The sequence below is a fragment of the Prionailurus viverrinus genome, chromosome B1 (genome assembly GCF_022837055.1).
Source record: "Prionailurus viverrinus isolate Anna chromosome B1, UM_Priviv_1.0, whole genome shotgun sequence".
In the NCBI taxonomy this organism is placed as follows: Eukaryota; Metazoa; Chordata; class Mammalia; order Carnivora; family Felidae; genus Prionailurus; species Prionailurus viverrinus.
In genome coordinates, this window is record NC_062564.1 from 6,332,341 (window position 1) to 6,354,503 (window position 22,163).

The 22,163-nt window shown below is 41.0% G+C and overlaps 2 protein-coding genes across 10 annotated transcripts in view; one reads left to right on the forward strand and one right to left on the reverse strand.

Annotated features, from left to right (window-relative positions):
- Window positions 1–22,163, forward strand: part of MCPH1 (microcephalin 1) — a 276,612-nt gene that overhangs the window by 140,130 nt on the left and 114,319 nt on the right. The window lies entirely within an intron of this gene.
- Window positions 1–22,163, reverse strand: part of ANGPT2 (angiopoietin 2) — a 58,732-nt gene that overhangs the window by 4,155 nt on the left and 32,414 nt on the right. The window contains exons 3-8 of one of the 2 annotated variants that reach the window (XM_047855486.1): window positions 19,365–19,486; window positions 14,363–14,592; window positions 11,815–11,942; window positions 5,493–5,594; window positions 4,762–4,928; window positions 564–694 (exon numbers count right to left, since the gene is read on the reverse strand). In XM_047855486.1, the coding sequence (XP_047711442.1) occupies window positions 564–694; window positions 4,762–4,928; window positions 5,493–5,594; window positions 11,815–11,942; window positions 14,363–14,592; window positions 19,365–19,486 (880 nt within the window). Of the gene's footprint in view, window positions 1–563; window positions 695–4,761; window positions 4,929–5,492; window positions 5,595–11,814; window positions 11,946–14,362; window positions 14,593–19,364; window positions 19,487–22,163 lie in introns of both variants that reach the window. The other variant, XM_047855485.1, reaches the window with a different exon arrangement.

The following is a 22,163-nucleotide window of genomic DNA, read 5'->3' on the forward strand; positions in this document are numbered from 1 at the left end:
AGAGAGAGAGAAAGGGGAGGTGCAGAAAGAGGTGGAGAGGAAGAGAGAGAGAAAGAGAGAGAGAGAGACAGAGAGAGAATCCCAAGCAGGCTCTGCACTGTCAGCACAAGAGCCTGATGTGGGGCTTAAACTCCTGAACCATGAGATCATGACCTGAGCTGAAACCAAGAGCCGAACCCTTCACCGACTGAGCCACCCCGAATTTTTATCCTTTTTAATAAAGCAATATGAAATTGAACCATGGCTCTGACATCTGCTCCTCAACGAGCACAAACTCAAGAGAGCTTGCTGAGTATCAGATGTCCCCTCTCAGTGCCAGAGTGAGGTCCCGAAGAGACACTCAGTTGGCCTGCTGACAGTTTTCGCGCAACATCACATTCTTGCTTAAGACTCAACAGTCTGCAAAAGTGAAAAACAAATCTCCCTACATCTAGCAAGTTAAGTCTGTTTATGAAATGTGGCCATTGTCGCCAATCACAGGTTGAAGTCCAAATAGCCAGCCTCTCACTCTTATGAAATTCTTCCTTGCCAAAACAAATAGGAAGAGAGAAAAGCCATCCCACCTCCTGTGAGCATTTGTGAACATTTGCAAATACATTTGTCGTTGTCTGCATCCTTTGTGCTAAAATCATTTCCTGGTTGGCTGATGCTGCTTATTTTGCCGGCTGTCCCTGTAAGTCCTTGAAGGTGAATCCTGCAAGCATGCAAAGGAAAAAAAAAAAAAAAAGAAAAGAAAAGAAAAGAACATAATTGGCTTGGGCTGTTGATTTACCGTAGTGGAAAATTTTTTATAATGAAGAATTCCATTCTGCAGAAATGCGTTCTGTACTGGTTAGTGTGCAAATGCATACTCTGGACAAAATATTTTTGCGCTGGTATAAACAGGAACCAACTTATCATCAAATCCTTAGGCAGTGAGGAATGTTTTCATGAAACCTTCAGCTCCTATCACTTGCACAAGCATCAACAGGGGCTTCAGGGCCCTTTCATTTATTTTCCTGCTGCTTTCAGATAAACAGAAGAGGGGGAAATACAACGTGAAAGGGTCCTCTTTCCAAGTCTCCAGGCATCATCCGTACAAAAATGAGAGCCCCGAGATGAACAGACAACTTCAAGCGTCGTTATTTTCAGTGGGGTGGTGGGGGTGGGAAGGGCAGTGGGCAAGGAAGGATCACTGAATCTGGAGTAGAAATCTACAGCGCTGTGTAGAAAATACATCCTTATGGCTGCTTCGCCTCATTTCCATATAATATTGTAATAAACCTGCTAGATACTGAGAAAGGAATAAGCATAATATTAAGTCAGACACTAGAAAATAGCCCATCCTTGTAGAAGATTGCCCAAACCAGGCTTGCATCAGTGGTCTGTGTGCCAAGGAGGAGACAGAAGGGGAAGACAAAGTATGTGAACACTGCTTCAAGAAAGCCCGTTGGCAGGTGGGCACAGTACAGCTCAGAGCAGGGTTTCACGTGCTATTGTGTGGCTGTGCGGAATGTGACGTTCCTGTACTGGTACGTGGAGTAGGGCCGTGGGGGAGCCTAGGGTATGGAGTCTTCCTGACCGGGGATGCTACAAAACAAAACCTCTTCAATGTCTTGAGGGAGAACCGTATTTTAAGTCTCCAAAATGATGCTCATCTTTTGCTAACCACTACCTTGAAAGGAATGTAATTTCCAAGAATTCATGTTGGAACAGAGGGTAGAAAAGAAAGGGAAGGCTCACCAGGGACTGTCTCTAACCAGCCTGTGCCAGGCACTTTCACGGGTTTGTGCATGGAATGCATGCACCAGCCCCGAGAGGCAGGCATTTCCCCTGTTTTTACATATATAATTGTTGGAGCACCTGGGTGGTTCAGGAAGTTAAGCGACTGACTTCTGCTCAGTTTGTAGTCTCACGGTTTGTGAGGTGAGCCGCTCACCTCGGGCTCTCAGCTGTCAGCACGGAGCTGCTTTGGATCCTCTCTCTCCCTGGTCCTCCCCCGCTCACTCTCTCTCCCTCCCAAAATAAATCAACATTAAAAAAATTTACATATAAAATTGTTGAGGCTCAGAGATAGGAGCATGGTGGAGCTAGAATCTGCACTAGACGCATCAAAATCCTCTGTTATGCTTCGGCCCTGATAGAACCTTACCAGAGATGTTAGTTTATTGAGGAATAGTTCTGAAAAGATGGGGGTATGGAGCACGCTAAACAGAGTTCCATAAAATGTTGGTTCTAAGTCACTTCTGTGTTAATGACTTAGATTTAAAATCGTTTTTCGTATTGCAGCCCTAGAACCCCCCACCTCCCAAGGCATTGGCTGAATTTCTGAATTTCAGTGCTATCCTCGTGTTTCAAAAATGACCCAGGCCCCTAACGCATCCTCTGATTACCTGCTGCGAAGCGTTCATGTATGTCGTACTCATTTGTGGGTTTCTGAAACACTTTAATTTCTTTGCAGGCCCTTCTCATTAATCATAGATAGGGTTGAGATAAACCATTATACTTGCCCTTACTCCTCTCCAGTCTCTTATCTCCTTTGAACAACATTGGTTCTTGTGGGACTCATGAAATTTCCCTAAAGGTGAGCAGAATCCGTGAGAATACTGTTTTTTATTTGTCTTTGTGAGGAAGGTTGCTATCATATTAGATCCTTCTGTTGTATGGGCCCTTGCTTTATAGTTGCTTTCTTTTAAATTTTGGTTATTAAGAATGACCACATTGTTAAAACTGCTTTAAATTGGTATCAGTTGATTTTATAGAACAGTGGAGTGAAAAAAAACAAAGAAAACAAAACAGTGCCAGCATTTGATAATGACATCTCACTGTATGGGGCTGCCAGAATGTTTGTGAAAAGTGACCAGTCTTTAACATTTAATATACAAATAGTTTTTAGCTTCAGTAACAAAAAATATTCTATTGATGCATTTTGCCTTTCCTGAGAACATTTATTTTTCGGTTTACCAACCTTTGGAGAACACTTCTTGAGGGGGGAAAAAAAACAACAACACCTCTTTGGTGTAGTACGGCCAAGTGAATTAAACTGAGCTTTAAGTGAACGTGTGCTCTTTTAAATGGCATATCCAAAAATTGATCGCATTTCTAAAGGAAATATCTGTTAAGAACCGTCTCAGTTTAAAATATCTTTATAATGTCAGCATACAAGGGTAATGACCCATTTTGTAAAATCTCCTTATATAAACAGTCTAATCCTTAATTTTTTGTGGTTCTTTCTTTTTTTTTTTCTTTCTTTCTTTTTTTTTTTTTTTTTAATTCCTCTGTTGTAGATTCCTAACTGTTGCCAGTTGAGAAAATATTTAGCTTGGACGTAAAACAATGACCAACCACTCGTGTCTAAAAATTCATTGACGTTTTGATCTCTTTGGAGTCGCCTTAGAGCTGCAGTGAGGCCCAAACACCTATCTTTTCATCCATCTGAGTCATTGCTCCTCCAGGAGAGCCCTGATCTGTCTCTAAGGAGACTTGCTGGGCCCTGTTTCACTGACTTTCTAAAAGTCATGTCAGTGCTAGCCGTACGTTAGCTGCGTTCAGAGTTTTCAGAATTTCGACCCCTGCTTATAAAGCAGCACATACTGGACATTATGTGGTCCTCAGGTAGTTGTTCAGGCAAGCTGCTCAGCCTATTTTTATTTCTCTGCTGTTCACTGTGACCCTCCCCTGGGAAGCCAGCTCCAGGACTTTGAAATCGTGTTTATTTTCCAAGCTGTTCAGGTCTCAGATTTTCTATTGGGCAGAGGGTCTGAGTTGGGTGTCAGTGAGATTCACTTGGGACTGTAGACCACTGTTTTCCGTGGCGTTCCCATCGAACTTTATTTCTGACCTCAGTGTATGTATTTTCGTGATGTGTGCTTATGCCTTTCAGAGCCCTTCAGGGCTGTGTCGGTGACTGGACAGTTCTGCTGTGCCTCCTGAGGCCAATTCCCACGGTGCCACCTGGCGCGCGACCTCCCTATTCTCTGTCTGGCCTTGCACGTGCATTTCTAGGTACCTCCTTCCCTGACGGCATACGCGCCTTCCCGGTACCTGCCCTAATAGCAGCTCTCCAGGCACTGGTCTCTTGGTGTCTTCTCTGTTCTCCGCTTCCACTCTCACGGCGTTTGAGAGCCAGAAACTACATTCTGAGTCAAGGATGCCCGTGCTTTTCTTGGAACATTCTAGATTAGTGCCGCCAAATGCGTGGGGCAAGGCAAATACTAAGGGAGTGCTGTGAATCAACTGTTGTTTCTCTAGCAGAGAGTAAAGGAGTTTGCATGACTAAGCCTCCCACCTCATTCTGCCGCTTTTTAAACTTGGTAACTCATCCTGACTTGGGGATGGAACGTTAGAATCGAGGGCGTTCAAGCTGCAGAAAGATAGATTGAACTGTTCAAACCTTTTCAGAAGAAAACAACATAGTCCTAGGTGTACATGTGTCATGATCTTGGCATGGCATTTTATGATACAGACGCAACATCCACATAGTCTACAAATATTTGTTGAACAATGCCTGTCAGCTGCCAGGCAAGGTTCATCTACTCCTTGAGGATACGCAGCAAATACAACAAAACAAATGAAGCGTCCATCATATTGTTAAAACCTAAGTTGGAATTTTAAAACTAGAGATAGTTACGGAAAGGCAGCATAGAACTCTAAGAAATGAGAGGTTTTTCCATTAAGGTATCCTCCAAGTACTTCAGATCCTGCTTAATGCAGTCGGGCTCTCCCTTCCTGGAATAGTCGCACAGCAAATCCATTAATGTCTTTCAGTTACATATAACTCACCTGTAATTGAATTCTTCACTGGAGAGAGAGAAATGTTCATACAGTGAGTACGCTTCATTCCCTTCCCAGTCTTTCAGGTGTATTTTAAGCACGTAGGGCTGTTGATTGGTCACTTGGAAAACAAACTCATTTCCCAGCCAGTGTTCACCGGAAGGGTTCCCAAATCCCTGTAATCCAAGTTGTAAAATTCAGTCACCTCATTTATTTTTAATTCATGTATTTGAAATCAGTAGCCTATCAGTTTAACCTGGGGTGACTGTCAGATACTCAGCAGAAATTCTTTCCTGTGTTCTGAAAATTTGGGGGTCTTGCAGATAAGAAAGTAGATTTTTAAAAGGTCTGCTTTAAGAAACCAAGCTGCTACTGGAAGGAAATTAGTATTAGAGTAATTAGAACTACTTGGGGAATCACCAGGAGAAACATGAGCATAAACCGCTCAGGTTATTGACGTGCAGTTTTGTAAAACAGTTGGGTTACCGAAAAACACCGAGCCTGCCATTAAAAATAAGCCTCTCACTTGCGTGCCTTTGTTTTGATCTCTAGTTTATACTACACTGACAGGATCATTCGTTACTGGGGAGACTGAAGCATCAGCTAAAGGGAACCCTTTGATAACAAAAATTGTCAACAGTCATTGGTTAGTTTTGGATTTGTGGTGAAGGTTCTGCAGAGCTTGAAAATCAGTTTTCACAAAGAAAATTGTGTTCAGATGGGTTGAAGAGTATTCATACCACTTTATATTCGTTCCAAGTCCTCTGGAAGTCAACACTGCCATCTTCCCGCCGCTGAATGATGGTCCACCCACCTCCAGCCGTCTCCATGTCGCAGTATGCCTGCCAATGGGAAGTGCACAGTCATTGTGTGGGAAACATCAGTGAGTCATGTCTTCATTGGAACTCACGGAAACAGGACAGATGGAGATACCTATCATGTGACTTGTGCCATGGGGTCAATCTTTGTGGCTTTCCAAGAAGCAGATCATTCTGAATACATTAAATGTTTATTTAGTTTTAAGAGAGAAAGAGAGAGCGCGCACAAATGGGGAAGGGGCAGAGAGAGAGGGAGACCGAGGATCCGAAGTGGTGTCAGCACAAAGCCTGATGAAGAGCTCGAACCCACACACCGTGAACTCATGACCTGAGCTGCAGTCGGACACTCAACCCACTGAGCCACCCAGGCGCCCTGGTTTTAAATACAGTAAAACCTTGGCTTATGAGCATAATTTGTTCCAGAAACATGCTTGTAATGCACAGCACTTGTGTATCAAAGCGAATTTCAAGAACCATTGGCTCAGTTGTGATCATGTGATGTTTGGTGTCACATACTCTTTTTGTTTGTTTGTTTGCATTTTTTAAATGTTCATTTTTGACAGAGAGAGACAGAGCACAAATGGCATGGGGTGATTGTGGGGGGTGGGGGAAGTAGAGAGACAGGGAGACACAGAATCTGAAGCAGGCTCCAGGCTCCAGCTCTCAGTACAGAGGCCCACACAGGGCTCAGACTCCTGAACCATGAGATCATGAATTGAGTCGAAGTTGGAAGCTTAACTGAGCCATCCAGGCCCCCCTCACGTACTACTCGTATTGCAAGACATTGCTCCCTTATCAAGTTAAAATTTACTAGAAATGCTTGCTCCTCTTGTGTATCACTCCCAGAACAGGTTACTTGCAATCCAAGGTTTTATTGTATGTTAAGAACCAGGAATTGAAAATGTTGATGGCTGGTAAACAGTAGTAGAACAAGATTTCAGTGCTGATGACAGTATGACTTTCCTCTGTTCTAGGCTAAAGACCCACCCCCAACAGCTGACCCAAAGATCGCTGTTTCTTAGAGGTTTATTGTGAATGGGACATCTTGGCATTTTGGCCCCAAACCTCATCTCCAGCCTATAGAAATCTACTAACTGGTGTTTGCAACCCCAGGAAGTTTTATGGTAGTGTCAGTCCCTATCAGCTTTGCAGAGAGTTGTGTAGAAGGGGTGTTTTTGCACTGTAGGTTTTCTGAGACCCCTATTATATTACGTTGTGGGGCTAGAAGGCTTCTTCCACATGGGATAAGAGTCTGTTCACCCCTCAGTATGAGAGATCTGAGGCTCTGTGCACCCAGCCTGGTGTATGGGACCTGAGAATCCGCTGGGAACTCTGACCCACAGATCAGGACTTCAAGCCTCTTTGTACTTTGCTCGCTGCCCGTGGTATTTCACTTCCTAGCTATTTTTATTTTTGCTTTTAAATTGGCTTGGTGGGTTTAAACTTTGCTCAGAACACAGAATTCCTTCTTGGGCTAGGACCATGCATGCTCAGTTTCCACTCAGCTGGAGTTTTATTATGAAATTGAAAACCCCTGAAAATAAGATTACATAAATAGTTCTAAATAATGAGATTATAGTAGAACGAAAAATTTTCCCAGAAGGTTATGATAAATTTTCCTACAGCATACAAGGTAGTAAATATGAACGTTAATGTTCAAAGCCAATGAGAAATAGTCTTCCCCTGTTGTTTTCCTTTGTGTTTTGGGGAAATGGTAGAGATAATTTTGGCAGAGTAGGTCTAAATGTGAACTATTCTGCATTTGTGAGTTAAAATTGTAAAGAATGGGGGATGAAGGAGAACCAAGAACACGCGTAGACCCCCTCTTTCATTTTAAGCGGCTTGCCTGACACCTCATTGCTAACGATATAGACAGCTGCCCTGGGGACCCAGCTCCCTGTTCTCCAGCAGACTTCTCTCCATGTCTACAAGGGCCCGTTGGCCCATATAGCTTTCCCTGATGATCCTATGTTTGGAAACATATGCTCCAGTAAAGAAAACTACATTTATTAAGAATAAAATGATTTTCCCATTTTTAATTAACCAGATAGATAAAACTGACCTGCTTAAGGTAACCCCTTATTGTCTCCCTGTATTGGTGTATTATTATTGTTAATTATCTTGTGATCATTGCTCAATACCACTCTGTTCCAAGTACCACACTTGGTACTTGGCGTAGGTTATCAGCAACCCTGAGGCAACTTTGCTGTGATGCTGTAATGCTGCACTTTTGAAAGGAGAAAACAATGGATAAAGTGAGATTAACTTGACCGGAAGTGCAAGATACAGGACTTGAATAAGGTCTCTCAGATTCTTCATTCTGTACTGCTTTTTCTACCATACCATGCAGCCCAAAACAGAGTAACTTGACCCTTTTGTTAAGAGACCAGAAGTCCCTCAACACAGCTCCAAGCTGATCTCAGTTCATGAATAATGCTGCCTCTTGTTTGCCCGTAGTCCACCCAGTGGTCCGTACTGCTTAGTTCTCTCAGTGTCTTCTAAGAAAATCAGTATAGTCAACTAGCTGAATATTGGTTTGAGGAGTCATATGTGTACAGAGAAGTCCACTTCCTCTGTATCCTAAATAGCATGCCAGTGGGTAGAAAGACCGGATATGGATTGGGGCAAGCCTATCCTTACTCCAAGAATGTTTGATTCTTTGCTGTCAAAATCACCATTACGATGAAGTCAATGATACTTAAAATCAGAGAAGTTCAGTTTTGTATGAAAATCAGAGTCCAGATTGGCTGAGAGTCACTGCCCGTGTGGAAATGGGTGGGGCCGTACTAATCTCTAACTCCACCACGGACAGTGATGAGATGATGAGAACATTTCCTCAATGTTTTCTTGTCCCACTTAAAAAGAAAAAACAACAGAGTTCATAGAAGCTGAAGTGTCATGGTGAATTGAGTTGTGAAACTTTCAGGGGAAGATCATGTTCAAAGAGAGTCGTCCACATAGCCAGAGAGCGCGGAGTGAAAAGGACGAGGTAGATTATCTCAGGATCAGGAAAGCAGAAGTCTTCGGACAATGCCCAAGACCTTACCACTCCAGCTACAACAAACCTGAGGGCGGTTAATACTTTTGGTTAGCACACGACTACATGGTTCAGGGACCTGACATCTTGCTTCAAAGTCTTTCAACAAATAATGCTTGATTTAAATGCCATGCTTCGGCTCTGAGGCCATGGTGAATGACTGATAAAGCCGCAAACCCACAGATAAGCACTAGGGGACAGGTACCCTGTGAAATTGAGGGAAGGCAGTTATTAGGTCTCTGACCAGCAAGAGCATATTCAAATCCCTCTGGTGCAGTTTTTATTGTTTGCAGAAACCTAATGGGTTTTTCAAAAATAAAGTTGAAATACTTGGGCCCTTTTGGAAAAGGTCAGCCCAGAGATCTGCTGAACGTTCTTTTCCTGAACTAGAAGAAACAGGGCAAAAATGACTACCCTGTCATGCAGAGAAATTATCCCGGCATCTTTGGGGGCAGTCCGAATGGTAAACGGTTCCTATTTATCGAACTGATGGTTAAGTACCAAGCCCTGTCCTAAGTGTCGGATCTCCATCGTCATCTCGGAACAGCTCTAGAAGACTGGGGTTACTTCATGATGTTACAGATTGGGAAACTGAGACCTCACCCAGGGTAAACGACTTGTTCAGAGGCGCAAACTGGTAGAGCCAGAATTTAAACTCCAGTCTCTCAGACCCTCTCTCCCTGGATCAGGTTGTGAATTACGGAGGCTTAAGTCTGAAAGGGAATCTACAAGTAACTTAATCCGGAGCATTTATTTTACAGATGTGAAAATTGAGGTTTTGTAAGATGACTGTTCCCTGCTGTGTAAATGAGTTGTTTTTAGTGCAAATGTTTAAAAGAAGTATAAATCCTAATGTTTCCAACCATGACCTGAGGCTCATGTCACATACTCCCGCCCCCACCCCACAGTACTATGTATCTTCATCTTGCCATAGAACCCTCCAGTTAGGAGGTGGGGTTGATTGAGCGCCCTGGGGGCGGGAACATGGCGCTGAGTCAGGAAAACCTTTTCAGAGCAGTAGGTTGGGGCCGTGTAGTGGGCGATTGCCCTCTGGATTTGCAAAGCGTCCGCCTTGCACTGATATCCTCGTTCCCCCTCCCATTGCCACTCCTGTCCCCATTTGCTCTAGGCCAAGAAGAGACCAACATCTGGTGACAGACAGTAGTTCTCAAAAACTTATGAAAACCACATTGCAAAGGGGATCGAGAGCCATAGCACAGAATCTGTTCGTTACTTTCTCGTCTGCAACAGACCATTTATGTTTTGTTTTTCTCCTCGCTAATGCGCTGCTTCTAGGGCACTGGGGACATTAACTGATTTCCAAGGTTGATTTAAAGCAGCACGAGTGAATTAGATTTTCTTTGGAAAGTATTATCTTGAATAGCACAATATTTATCCTTTAAATTCATAATCAAAGTATATGTTACTGCTTCAAATTCTCTGTCTTTAAACCCTTAATGCTTAAATTTTGAAAGTGTTTTTCTTTATTTGCATTTTAAATACTGAGGATAATACTGAGTTCAAAGAGGTAACACTTCCAGGAGCCTCTAAAATTTCCATTGTGATACAGTATCAATGGCCTTCTTTAGAAGTGTTTACATTGGTTCGTTCATAAGGGCACCTGGGCGGCTCAGTCGGTTGGGCGACCGACTTCGCTCAGGTCATAATCTCACAGATGGTGATTTTGAGCTCTGCATCAGGCTCTGTGCTGACAGCTTAGAGCCTGGAGCCTGCTTCGGATTCTGTCTCCCTCTCTCTGCCCCTTTCCCGCTCGTGGTCTGTCCCCCTGCCTCTCTCTCAAAAATAAACATTAAAAAATTGTAAAAAAAAAAGAAGAAGTGTTTACATTGGTTCCACATCTAGCCGTTCAAATTAGATGCAAGCATATTTATAATCATTTAATATATACAGCTGTCTAATCATTATAAAAGACTTCACGCCGAATCTCATGTAATATTGTTTTAACTTATCAAACCTCTAGGAGAAGCCACATTGAAATGTTCCTTGGGAATGTGTTTTTTTTTTTTTTTTTTTTCCTTACCTGAAGCTCGGTGTCTCCCAAAGCAACTTCAGGAATCATGCTCCCTGAGTAATCCAGAAGGACTAAGAATAATTGAAGCCAGCTATATCCTAACTTCTCCTGCTGAAAGGTTCTGGCTGTTGGTTCACTTTCTACAAAGTAGTTGAGCTTATGCCTTGAAATAAAGTCCAAATACTTGAGAAGAAAATGAGCCTCTCTCTTTGGTGGTATGTTTTAAGTCTTCCAGCCTACATTAGATGGGGTAAGGATAGCCCACCCACGTGGATAGCAATCCACGTGGTGTGGACTACAGACTCCTGGGTGTCCCTGAGACCCTTACAGTGAGTCCACCAGGCTGGAACTGTTTCTGTAATGACACTAAGATGTTTTCGGCCTCTGACAGTGTAACGGTGTTTGTACTGATGGCACAGAATCATTTGGGGTGGGGGGCGGGGCGGGATCTGCTAGCACCCTGGGATGAATCGAGGGAATAGCCCACACTGTATTTGTGTCACTATATTGAATCACACACTCGCAGTTGGGAAGAAGATAAGGCAGTTCCACTTCAGGATGTCTTTGACAAAGCAGCAGTGACTATTCATTTTATTTAAGCCTCTACTACCGAATATAGGTCTTCCTATATGCTCTACGCTGGAGTGTGAGATGTCTATAAATCCCTTCTGCAAACCAAGGTACCGTGGTTGTGTCAAAGCAAAGCTCTTGTGGTTTTAGTTGTGACCTACGCGAGCCTTTTTTTTCTTTCTTTGATGGAATACCATTGCTACTTGAAATAGCCAGTGAAAGACAAACTATTTGCTTATGTAAACTCTAGTATTTAGAAGACATTTTCTTTAAAATGAGTGAAACCAGTCTGACGCTTTAAGAAAAACAACTCACAGTGCGATGATTAAGTTAAACGCGACAAGAATAGGAGAGAGAGATCTGTCTCCTACATTATGAGATAGAAATTTTTGCATCACTGATGTGTACGGTCAGCATCTGTGCACAGTGACTGCACCTGGAGCCCTCAGCAAGTACCTGTTGTGAGGTAGACGCTCTGCGTTTGTGGCTTGGCTACGCGTGAAGCGGGGAAGGGTCTGGGCTTGTGAACTGTGTTATGTACTTCCTCGGCCTCCAGGAAGCCTGTTTCCGGGCAGGTAGTTGAAAACAGGACCCTGTCCCCGTACCTTTATCTCCTCTGTGGAGTTTGGGAACACCAGCGTATAGATGCCGTTCGCTGTCCTCCCTGACTTGAATGCTTCTGCACAGTCTCTGAAAACGACTGCTTCTTCCTTAGCACTGAAGGAGTTCTTCGCTGCTTTAAAAAAGAAAAAATAGGAAAGCATTTAAAGGGAGTTCATGAAAAGATAAAAGTTTATTATTTTGAGATGCACTCAGTGGTAAGTTTTATTACGTTTGAATTCTTATAATAAGCAAAAGGGACACACCAGCTCTTCTCCTTTCCAAAAAAAATTACTCCAGTAAGCCATACTTCTTTTTTTATTAATCAACTACATGTAATGCAACTATTTTGCAATTAAATGTAATAAACAATTACTTTAAAAAAAAAACTTCCATCTTGACTAGAATCACATAAAGTTACTGCAAAAGAGTAAAAAAAGAACGTACCTAAAAACAGTGGTACCTCTCCAGTGGCTGCGTGGCATATCCCATAGAGAGGCCACGTCTTGATATATTTCTTTAGACTGTTGGGTAAAGACATTAAGTATTCTTTGGATTTTTAGCCCCTGACCCACAGTAGTTTGTGTTCAAGACTACCATTAATGTATCTATGTTTTTGAAATTCTTACTCTAAGACAAAAAGTCCTAGTATTACAAAAGTCCCTCAGGTTTTTACTCTGCTCTCAACATTTAGATTTCCCAACCCTTTCTGCCATTAGAAAAAAGGTGTGTGTGTGTGTGTGTGTATGTGAGTGTGTGTGTGTGTTTGATCATTCTTGCAGGTATTTATAGTAATTCTAGAGACCTACCAAAGCACAGGTGTCTGGACTAGATGTACGGGTGGGCATTACAGGTAGACAGTCTCTGCCGTCACATCAGCTAGAGACACGTGGGGAAAGGAAGGCCATTTCTGCTGCTCTGTCTCTCCTGTGCTCCTGATCTCTGCCAGGATTTGAGCTGCATGGTTTTCTCTACTTTGGCTCATCAGAGCTAACACCTCAAGTTATCTTGCTCCCACTAGATATCAGATGATTGTCTTTTCCTTTTCTATGAAGGTGAAACTCTGAGTTTTCCCGGTTATAACAGACTGAAACTCTAGCTGGAAGGCGTCTAGTGCGAACTGGCCTTCCAGTCTCAATCCTGCCATTTAGCATCAAGATAGCGCTGTTTCTGTTTGTTTCCTTGTGTAAGTAGAAACCTCGTTTAAGTGTTTCTATTAAGATTGGGATAACTGCATGGCTCGAGGATGACGAGAGAACACATTTCTTACGAAACTGAAGAATATTTTCACAGGATGTAAAATGCATCCACGCCAAGAGAACACAAGTTTAAAGGACATTAGGAAATAAATAAGCCACAGTAAGAACTAGACTCGATTTGTTTACGAAAAAGACTTAAAATGAAAATACCGCACAGATTATGTATCACATTTCGGCTTAATGACTGAAGCTGCCTCCCTTTTCTCCTCTAATATCCAAGAGAGATTGGAAGGTTAAAACAGTAATAAAGTAGGCAAAACATAACTAAGGATGGACTGAGAGAAGGGAACTGACATATCTTGAGTGCCAATTTTATGCCAGTCAATGCAAGCATTAGCTCAATCTTCACAACAGTCCTCTGGGTTTAGATTCGCTTTTTCCACATAATAAATAAAGTCCACTGTGGATTAGTAACTTGTCCAGCCTCATAGCACCAGATAATGATGGAACTATAACTCAGAGTAGGCTCTTTGAGCCCAGGAATCATGTTTGGGGTGTTTTGCCTCATAATAATTAATTAGTATAAATATGTATTCCCTCTCTCCTCTTCTTCCTTATTTTTATTCTATTTTATTTTTCCTTCCTGAACAGCATTTTTAAAAATTTTAATTCCAGTACAGTTAACATACAGTGTTATAATAGTTTCAGGTGTGCATCATAGTGATTCCACAATTCAGGGAACGGCCTGACTCAGTGCTCATCATGATAAGCGTGTTCTTTGATTTCCATCGCCTGCTTCCACCATCCCCTCACTCACCTCCCTTCTGGTAACATTAGTTTGTTCTTATAGTTAAGAGTCTGCATTTTGGTTCTGTCTCTGTCTCTCTTTTCTTTTCCTTTGTTCATTTGTTTCGTTTCTTAAATTCCATGTATGAGTGACATCATATGGTACTTGTCTTTCTCTGACTTACTTCCTTAGCATAATGCCCTCTAGTTCTACCCATGTTGTTGCAAATGGCAAGATTTCATTCTTTTTTTGTGGCTGAATAATATTCCATTACATACATATATTTTCCCCATAATTTGCCTATTGTAGATAATGCTGGAATAAACAGAGGGGTGCATGTATCTTTTCGGATTAGTGGTTTCATATTCTTTGGGTAAATACCCAGAAGTGGAATTACTTCCTCCTTCTTTTCTAATTGGTTCTGTATTAAGACCCTGTAAAGCTTTTATAGGAAACATGTAAGAGAAATAGTCCTTTTCTGACAGATGAGAATTTTTAAGGATTTTGAATTTCACTTAACCAATGCAATTAAAACAGAAGAAAAGATGATAGGTAAATTTGACTTACAGCTTGATGATATCATAGTCAATAAATTATGAACTGTCTCCATCAGATCATGTTGCTGCTTTTGGAGAACTGAGCTATTCACCGTGGCAGTCACTAATTGTTTTTCTAGTTCTTCAATGATGGAATTTTGCTTGGATACTAATACTTGGAGCTGATCTTTCTCTTCTTTTATCGACTGTAGTTGAACAATATGCTTGTCTTCCATGTCTAGTACTTTCTTTTCCAGGAAACTTGTAGAGGGAAATAATTGTTAGTTTAGTGAAGGGTTTTCTGATTGCTTTATATACATCAACTCAGTTTTGTACTTTTTTTTTTTTTTTTGTAATGCTTATTTACTTTCAAGAGACAGAAACAGCGGAAGTGAGGGAGGGGCAGAGAGAGAGAGGGAGACAGAGAATCCGAAGGAGGCTCCAGGCTCTGGCCTGTCATCACAGAGCCCAACGTGAGGCTCAAACTCACGAACCATGAGATCATGACCTAAGCCAAAGTCGGACGCTTAACTGACTGAACAACTGAGGTGCCTCTCGGTTTTGTAATTCTTAAACAATCTTTAATATTTATTGAATTCCTGCTTCTCCAAGGCCCTCTGTTAAGATGTTAAAGGAGTTGCCGCAGCCCTGAAGAAGCTCTCAAACTTGCCAAGAACTGTAGATAAGCAGATGGGACATAGATATGAGGATAAAATACCCTAACCAAAGTGTAGGTCCGTAATTAGAAGTTATCACATGGAGTGCATTTGAAGATCATGATTTTGCTGAAGGGAATTGTGGACAATGAGAAGGCGGCCTTGGTGTTGGGAGCACATGGGGGCGAGTGGAAAGCCCAGGCTGAGAACCTCACTTCTGCATGTGACCACCTGTGTCACCTGCGTCAGGCTGTTCCCTGTCTGCATCTCAGGTGAATGTCTATCTAAATGAACATCCACCTGTAGATATAAATTTCTATGTAAAATGAAAGCATTGGATTAGATAAAGATCTCTGAGGTCCTTCCTAGTTCAAATAATCTGTAAGTCTACGATGCCTTTTTGAGGGCAGTAACATTTTCTGAATCTTTAATTCTGTGAGCAACATTACTCAGCCAAGAAACTGACTACCCACTAAAGGTCTTACCTATAAGCAGTAACAATCAGTATAAATAATTATTATTAGAAATTCAGTTGTAAGTCTTAAATTTATCCCAGCCAAATCCTTGTAAATTGGTATATGACAGTAAGTGTTGTTCACTATTCCAAGTCAGAAAGTAAGCAGCTACTGTAATACCCTGATTTGCACTTTATTTATATTTCATCAGTTTTCTCCTATCTCTTTTAAAACTATTACATCTCATTATTTTTCCTGCTATCAGCTTATTCATTTAATTGTTATCATTTTGTTAATTTAAAAACTAAGATGACTTACTCTAAGCAGAAGTTAACCTAAAAATAAACGCACAAGGTGTACCCAGGTGGTTCAGTCAGTGAAGCATCTAACCCTTGATTTCAGCTCAGGTCATGATCTCATGGCTCGTGGGATGGAGCCCCGTGTCAGGCTTTGTGCTGACAGCTCAGAGCCTGCTTGGGATCCTCTCTCTCTCTCTTGCTCTGCCCTTCCCCCACTCGTGCTGTCTCTAAAATTAAATAAATATAAAAAAATAATAAATACATAAAGTTTTTCTGTTTTCTGCCTGAAATCATTTCTAGTACTATCATTATAGGCAGTATGCTTTCAAAGCACTCCTGTGATGCTTGACCTAGACAATTAACATAAAATAAGTGAGGCATTTTTAAATTACTAATCTACACTGCCTTCAAAATGACATTGCTTGAAATTTCTAATCCAGCTTTATTCTGTTGTCTTTAATACTTTGTGACGAGGCATAAGAGAAAGATGGGACAGTCCTATGCTCCAGAGTGTGAATGAGAGTGTGAACACTCCTAGATGGATATTTTTTTTTTAAATTAGCCTGTATTGAAAAATTATTTTTTTTTAATTTTTCTAAAAATTAGCCTGTATTGAAGAGGTTAGCAGGTCACCCCAGACCACACTGGCTCTGAGAGCAGGACCATGTAGGCACAGAAGCACAGATCATGGCATTTAAAGCTATAAGGAGTGTCAGATCATATCCTCCAGCAACACTTTGCAAAATGCAGATTGGGACCTGTTACTGGCCTGTGAGATCCATTTTATGAGTCACAATCAGCACTTTTTAAATGAGAGCAAATTAATTACATAGGATAAAATAGATGAGAATCGAGTGCAAGTTCATAGCAACAACTCTCCACGCTGCAACAGATACCGAGGCCCAGAGTGCTAAGTGGCGGAAGGAAGGAGATGGGGCAGTATGGGGAATCCATACGGTGGGTAACACTCTGTAGCGTGGTGTTTGGTTTTCTGGTACAGGGAAATCAATGTGAAATTACTTAACTGATTTAATTACAAATGCTTAACTGATAAAAATTGGACTTAAGTACAGCTTATCTTCCTATTAACATAACTCACAGGCAGGTGAGGAGTGTGAGGAAATACCCTGTGTAGGCAGAAATACCAAGGCTGAATCCTGTTTCTTTTATGAGTTTTTATTGGCTCTCTTTACAAGGGGGCAGCATCCATGGCAGCACTTTTCAATAACAATAATTACCGTAACGATAATCACAATTTAATCGAGCTGGTACAACTAGGGCCTAAATGAATCCTTTATTTTTAAAAGAAAAAAAAAAGGAATGATTAGGTGAAAAACACATAGTAGTTTTCACCTTCAGCTGGTGAACCTAAAAATGGTATAGTGGCAATTTTCAGAATATCATCGACCCTGATCAGTACTCTGACTTCATCGGAAACTATTCCATGAAGAAAACAGTTGCACTTTTGGAGACACGTTGAAAGTAATTTAAAGAAATGGTTTGGCACATGTGCAAAACATTCACATATATTTGTAACAATGTTCTTGCGAGCGAAATCCTAGGCTAGTCAAAACGTAAGGCACCAGAAAACACAGCATGCCAAACTCACCGAAAGATGAAAAATCATCTGCACAGTTTCCTTATTTTTATTTATTTACCATCATCAACAGAAGCCTTGTTATCGTCATTTCATATTTGTGTCAAAAGAGGCTGTGATTTCTGCAGCCCCTGCAAAGATTATTCTTCCTGCAGGTACAGAGTTGTTACGTATGGTGTTTATGACAAGTCTGCTGATAAAAAGCTATCCCTTTCACGATCTATACTCTGAGAGGCCATTCGGAAACAATCTGTGTACAACTCCCGCGTGAGTGAGAGATTTGCAGCCCAGGCTGTGGTGCACTGCTCTTGTAAGTGATACGCAGTCTTAGCGTGTCGGGTATGTTTGACACGGCGGTTTTACGGAGGAAATGTGATGTTTAAACTTAATGTCATATAAAACTAAACTCCGAGTATTGGAAAAGTGTACTGCTGGTCCATGTAGATTCAACTGGAGGACAACGTGAAAGATTTAAGTAAAAAAATAAAAAAGTTGGAGGATCACATAGGCAAGAATAATCAGAAGGTACAGCGAGCCTCAGGATGGTTGGGATCACTATTTTATACGTTGTGAAGCTTTGACATACAGAGACATTTTCCCCAAATCATGATGAGCAAAGGATGTAGGGAAAGTTGTTGATTGTATTTCAAAGCAATTCCAGCTGACTGTGCGTAACGAAGTTTACTTGTAGTAAGTGAAAACATGAAGCAGTGTGTCTGAACTCAGGAAGAAGATTTATACTCCTCAAGGCAAAAGGCAGTACGATTTGGCAAATATTTACAAAGATGATACTCGGGAAACATAACTGACATGCTTAACTGATAATTTTCGTGTTTTAGCATACTAAATTAGAAACATAAGGAGGGGATGGTGTGCAATACCAGGGTGCATTCAACAAAGTAATCAAAACCTAGGTATCTCCCAGCCCATATTGTTTTGGCAAGCAACAAAAGTAATCACTCAGCTCCTGTATCTTCCTGTCACTGCAACTTCATTAAATAAAAGAGAACATTATTAAATAAGACCATTTTAAGAGATTGTTGTATCTCAACGTTTGGTCTCAAACTTTTATTTTTTTACTTTGCAGAAGAAAAAACATTGAAACACTAAAGAAAAATATTTGAATTAAAAAACTATATTTGCAAAAGAATAAAAAAATAAATCTATTTGCTTTTGAAAATTCTAAATCAATAGTGGGCTAAACTTGTTACCCAAAGAAGAGAAAGAATTATTTCAGCTGAGTTCTTGATTAACAGGAAAGAATGATCATAAGACAATAAGTTTATCGTCATTTTTGGGTAAGAAAAAATTATTTACTTGAAATTACTTAGTTCTGAAATACAGTATATTGTTGTCTGACCATTCTCCATGTCATATGCACATCTTGGTTAGAAACAAGTTGGTAGACAAAATTATCTTCGTGTACTCCCGTCTGCAATAAGCCTTTGAAAACAGTCCCCACTGATCACCCAAAGTTTGTTTTTGTATTGGCTTTCTTGGGATTTTTCTAGATCTTATTTAAATATTAACATAATATTTATTAATGACTTCCATTTTTACTTTATCGTATGTTTTAAGAGTAACTTTTGCACCGTGAAATGTGCCTTGTTTACACTGTAAGTGTAGTTTTCCACCTGTGGGTCATTTTGCATTGGAAGTGATGACGTTCCCAGAGGCAAAGGTAAAAAGCCTGGGCCAGTGTTACTTTTATTCCAAGACACTGGCAGCATTTTGTCACAGATTAACTTGGGCGGTATTGAGGCAGAGCTTGGAGAATCACTGGAGGAGAATCTTTAAGGGGCCAGAGAATGAAAAACATTGAAGACTGGATTAGAAGGCACACTTCCACTTTTTCCCAAACCCTCTCCCTGCCTTTCCCTCACGAGGTATCCAGTCCTGACCCTATGCGTTAAGAAATCTGGCATTTTGGAAGCCATTCTTAGAAATGATAGTCACGTGAAATAGGCTTTCAGATCTACAAGGTACGCAGTTCTGGCTTATAAATTTTTTTGTGTGTTTTTATTACCTGTTCTTATCTTGCAATTTGTTTATTTCACTGGTCTGGTCCAAAATCTGTTTTTCCAATTTGCTGGTGGAAAGGGAATGTTCCAGAAGCTGAAGTTCAAGTCTTGTTGTCTGATTTAATACCTAAATGTAACAAAATAAAATTCCTATTTGTCATTTTTAAAGTTACATATAACTTCCTTTTAATTAAGTCAGCTAAATTATAGGAAAACATAACTAAAGCGTTTTTTATTTACCCAAGTATCTTATTTTGGCATATTCTTCATGTTCAGAAAAACCTTGAAGTCCTGGATTGCCTCAGACTGTGGTTTTTTTTTTTTTTTCTGTTTTTTTTTTTTCAACCATGTCTTTTTTTAGAAAGTGTTTAATAGTTCTGGACAGTAGTATTTGTGTCAAATAATATAATGCTGTTCCTGTTGTCATGTTTTAGCATTTCTTTTCACACAGTGAGCCAAGTAGGAGTATACAATGGTCATATTTAGTACATCAGAAGTTGTTGATAAATGAAAAAGGTTTTGCCTCTGCTCAAAACAAAATGCGGTTCTCTTACTTGTCAGTAGATGACATGGTTAGAAGTCACATGCTTCCATTCTATAAAAATGTAGCTCATTTTGGGGCGCCTGGGTGGTTCAGTCGGTTAAGCGTCCGACTTCAGCTCAGGTCACGATCTCGCGGTCTATGAGTTCGAGCCCTGCGTCAGGCTCTGGGCTGATGGCTCGGAGCCTGGAGCCTGTTTCCGATTCTGTGTCTCCCTCTCTCTCTGCCCCTCCCCCGTTCATGCTCTGTCTCTCTCTGTCCCAAAAATAAATTAAAAAAAAAAAAAGTTGAAAAAAAAATGTAGCTCATTTTTATTTTTATTTTATTTTTTTAATATTTTTAAAATTTTTAATGTTTGTTTATTTCTGAGAGAGACAGAGTGTTAGCAGGGGAGGGGCAGAGAGAGGGGGAGACACAGAATCCAAAGCAGGCTCCAGGCTCTGAGCTGTCAGCACAGAGCCCGACGCGGGGCTCGAACCCACGGACCGCAAGACCGTGACCTGAGCCAAAGTCGGATGCTCAACCGACAGAGCCACCCAGGCACGCCAAATATAGCTCATTTTTAGCCCAGCATTTCCTACTTTGTATTCACTTGGTTAGCCTTTCATTTTTTTTCTTTTCCACTTCTCTCCTCTCTTTTTTTAATTTTAAAAGTCATGTCAGCCAGTTGGGAAACAGTAATGCATCACTATGAAGTTCAGTTTTGCTCTCCGGGCCCTGTCATATGCACTCTCACTGTTCCTGTCGTGTTCCAGCAACTTTAAGGATGACTTCTTTGGCGTTCGGCTACCTTCTAGCAGGAAGAGTCTGTTACTCACATCCTCTGGGTTGTGGTTATTCAGGATGTGACATCACGTGTAAGTGTAAGGCAGAATTGTTGCCCAGGAATAAGGGTCCTTGAGAGAACCATTGTTTGTTCAGGGTCTGTGTCATTCATAAAAGGCCTGGTCTGGCCCCACTGAGCAGCTTTAGGGACAGTCCTGTCCTTGGTCAAAGCTGGATGAGTTCATACCATGAGCTCATTCTTGTTGAATGAGTGACGGCATTAGCTAGCAGAAAGGTTGGGTTTTAATATTAACACCTGGAATATAGATTTGGCCTACATCTTCTTTGGGCCCAAATATTCTATGTCAGTTATTTCTAAAAGGAACTGGAAACTTGGGTCTTTTATTTAATTACTAAGGGCTAGGAAATGAGCACAATGGGCCAGAGATAGGGAGGAGGGCATATAGGTCCTGACCGACCAAGGATCAACTGCGATGTTTTTCCATCACTTTTCCAAAGGCCTCCAGAGCAGGTGACTGTCTGTCCAGGTCAGGTGGTTGTCTCTGGTCTGTAAGACCTCCGATCTCTACCTGTCCCTCATTGTCCAGTTCAATAGCCTCTGAGTCTGACAGGCTAGAAGAATCTTCTAGTCAGAAAATTTTAGGTTTGGATTTAAACCTGTTTCACACAGTAATTGCTCAACAAAGGCCTTAAATAGATTTGGTGCATAATTTGGTCCCTTTTCTAGGTTCAGACATTTTAATGTGTTTAGTTGGGCATTATAAGCTGATTTCTTTATAGTCATCTTCTGATTTTCCCGTTACCATAGATCATGTGACACCTAGTTTCACAATTGATGTTTTAAAAAATCATGTGATCCAACCAAAGCTTAATAAAAGCTAGAGAAACTGACTTACACAGGATGTAGCAAAGGTTTAAATCATTGCTTTTTTGAGGCACCTGGGTGGCTCAGTCATTTAAGCATCCGACTTCGGCTCAGGTCATGATCTCACGGTTCATGAGTTTGAGCCCCATGTTGGGCTCTGTGCCGACAGCTCAGAACCTGGAGCCTGCTTCGGATTCTGTGTCTCCCTCTCTCTCTGCCCCTCCCCCACTCATGCTCTGTCTTTCTCTGTCAAAAATAAATAAAAACGTTTAAAAAAAAAAGAAAAAGAAATAAATCGTTGCTCTATGTTTTACACTTTATTACCATTATCAGAAAATATGAGAAATGTTTACCCAACAGACATTTTTTGAATGAGCTTGATTTCCCACTAGCTTTGCTATCAAACGGTGAGTGGTGTGACTTAGGCATTACTAATTTATTTTAATAATTAACTACAGATATGTTGATACACTTACATTAAAATTCTTATCTTTTCATTTTTCACTTGTATCACCTCTTGGGATTACAATTTTCATACCTTGTGAATTCATCATGTGATACAGTTCTATTTTTTCTACACTGTTGTAACATTGTGGAAAGACTTGGTAAAGA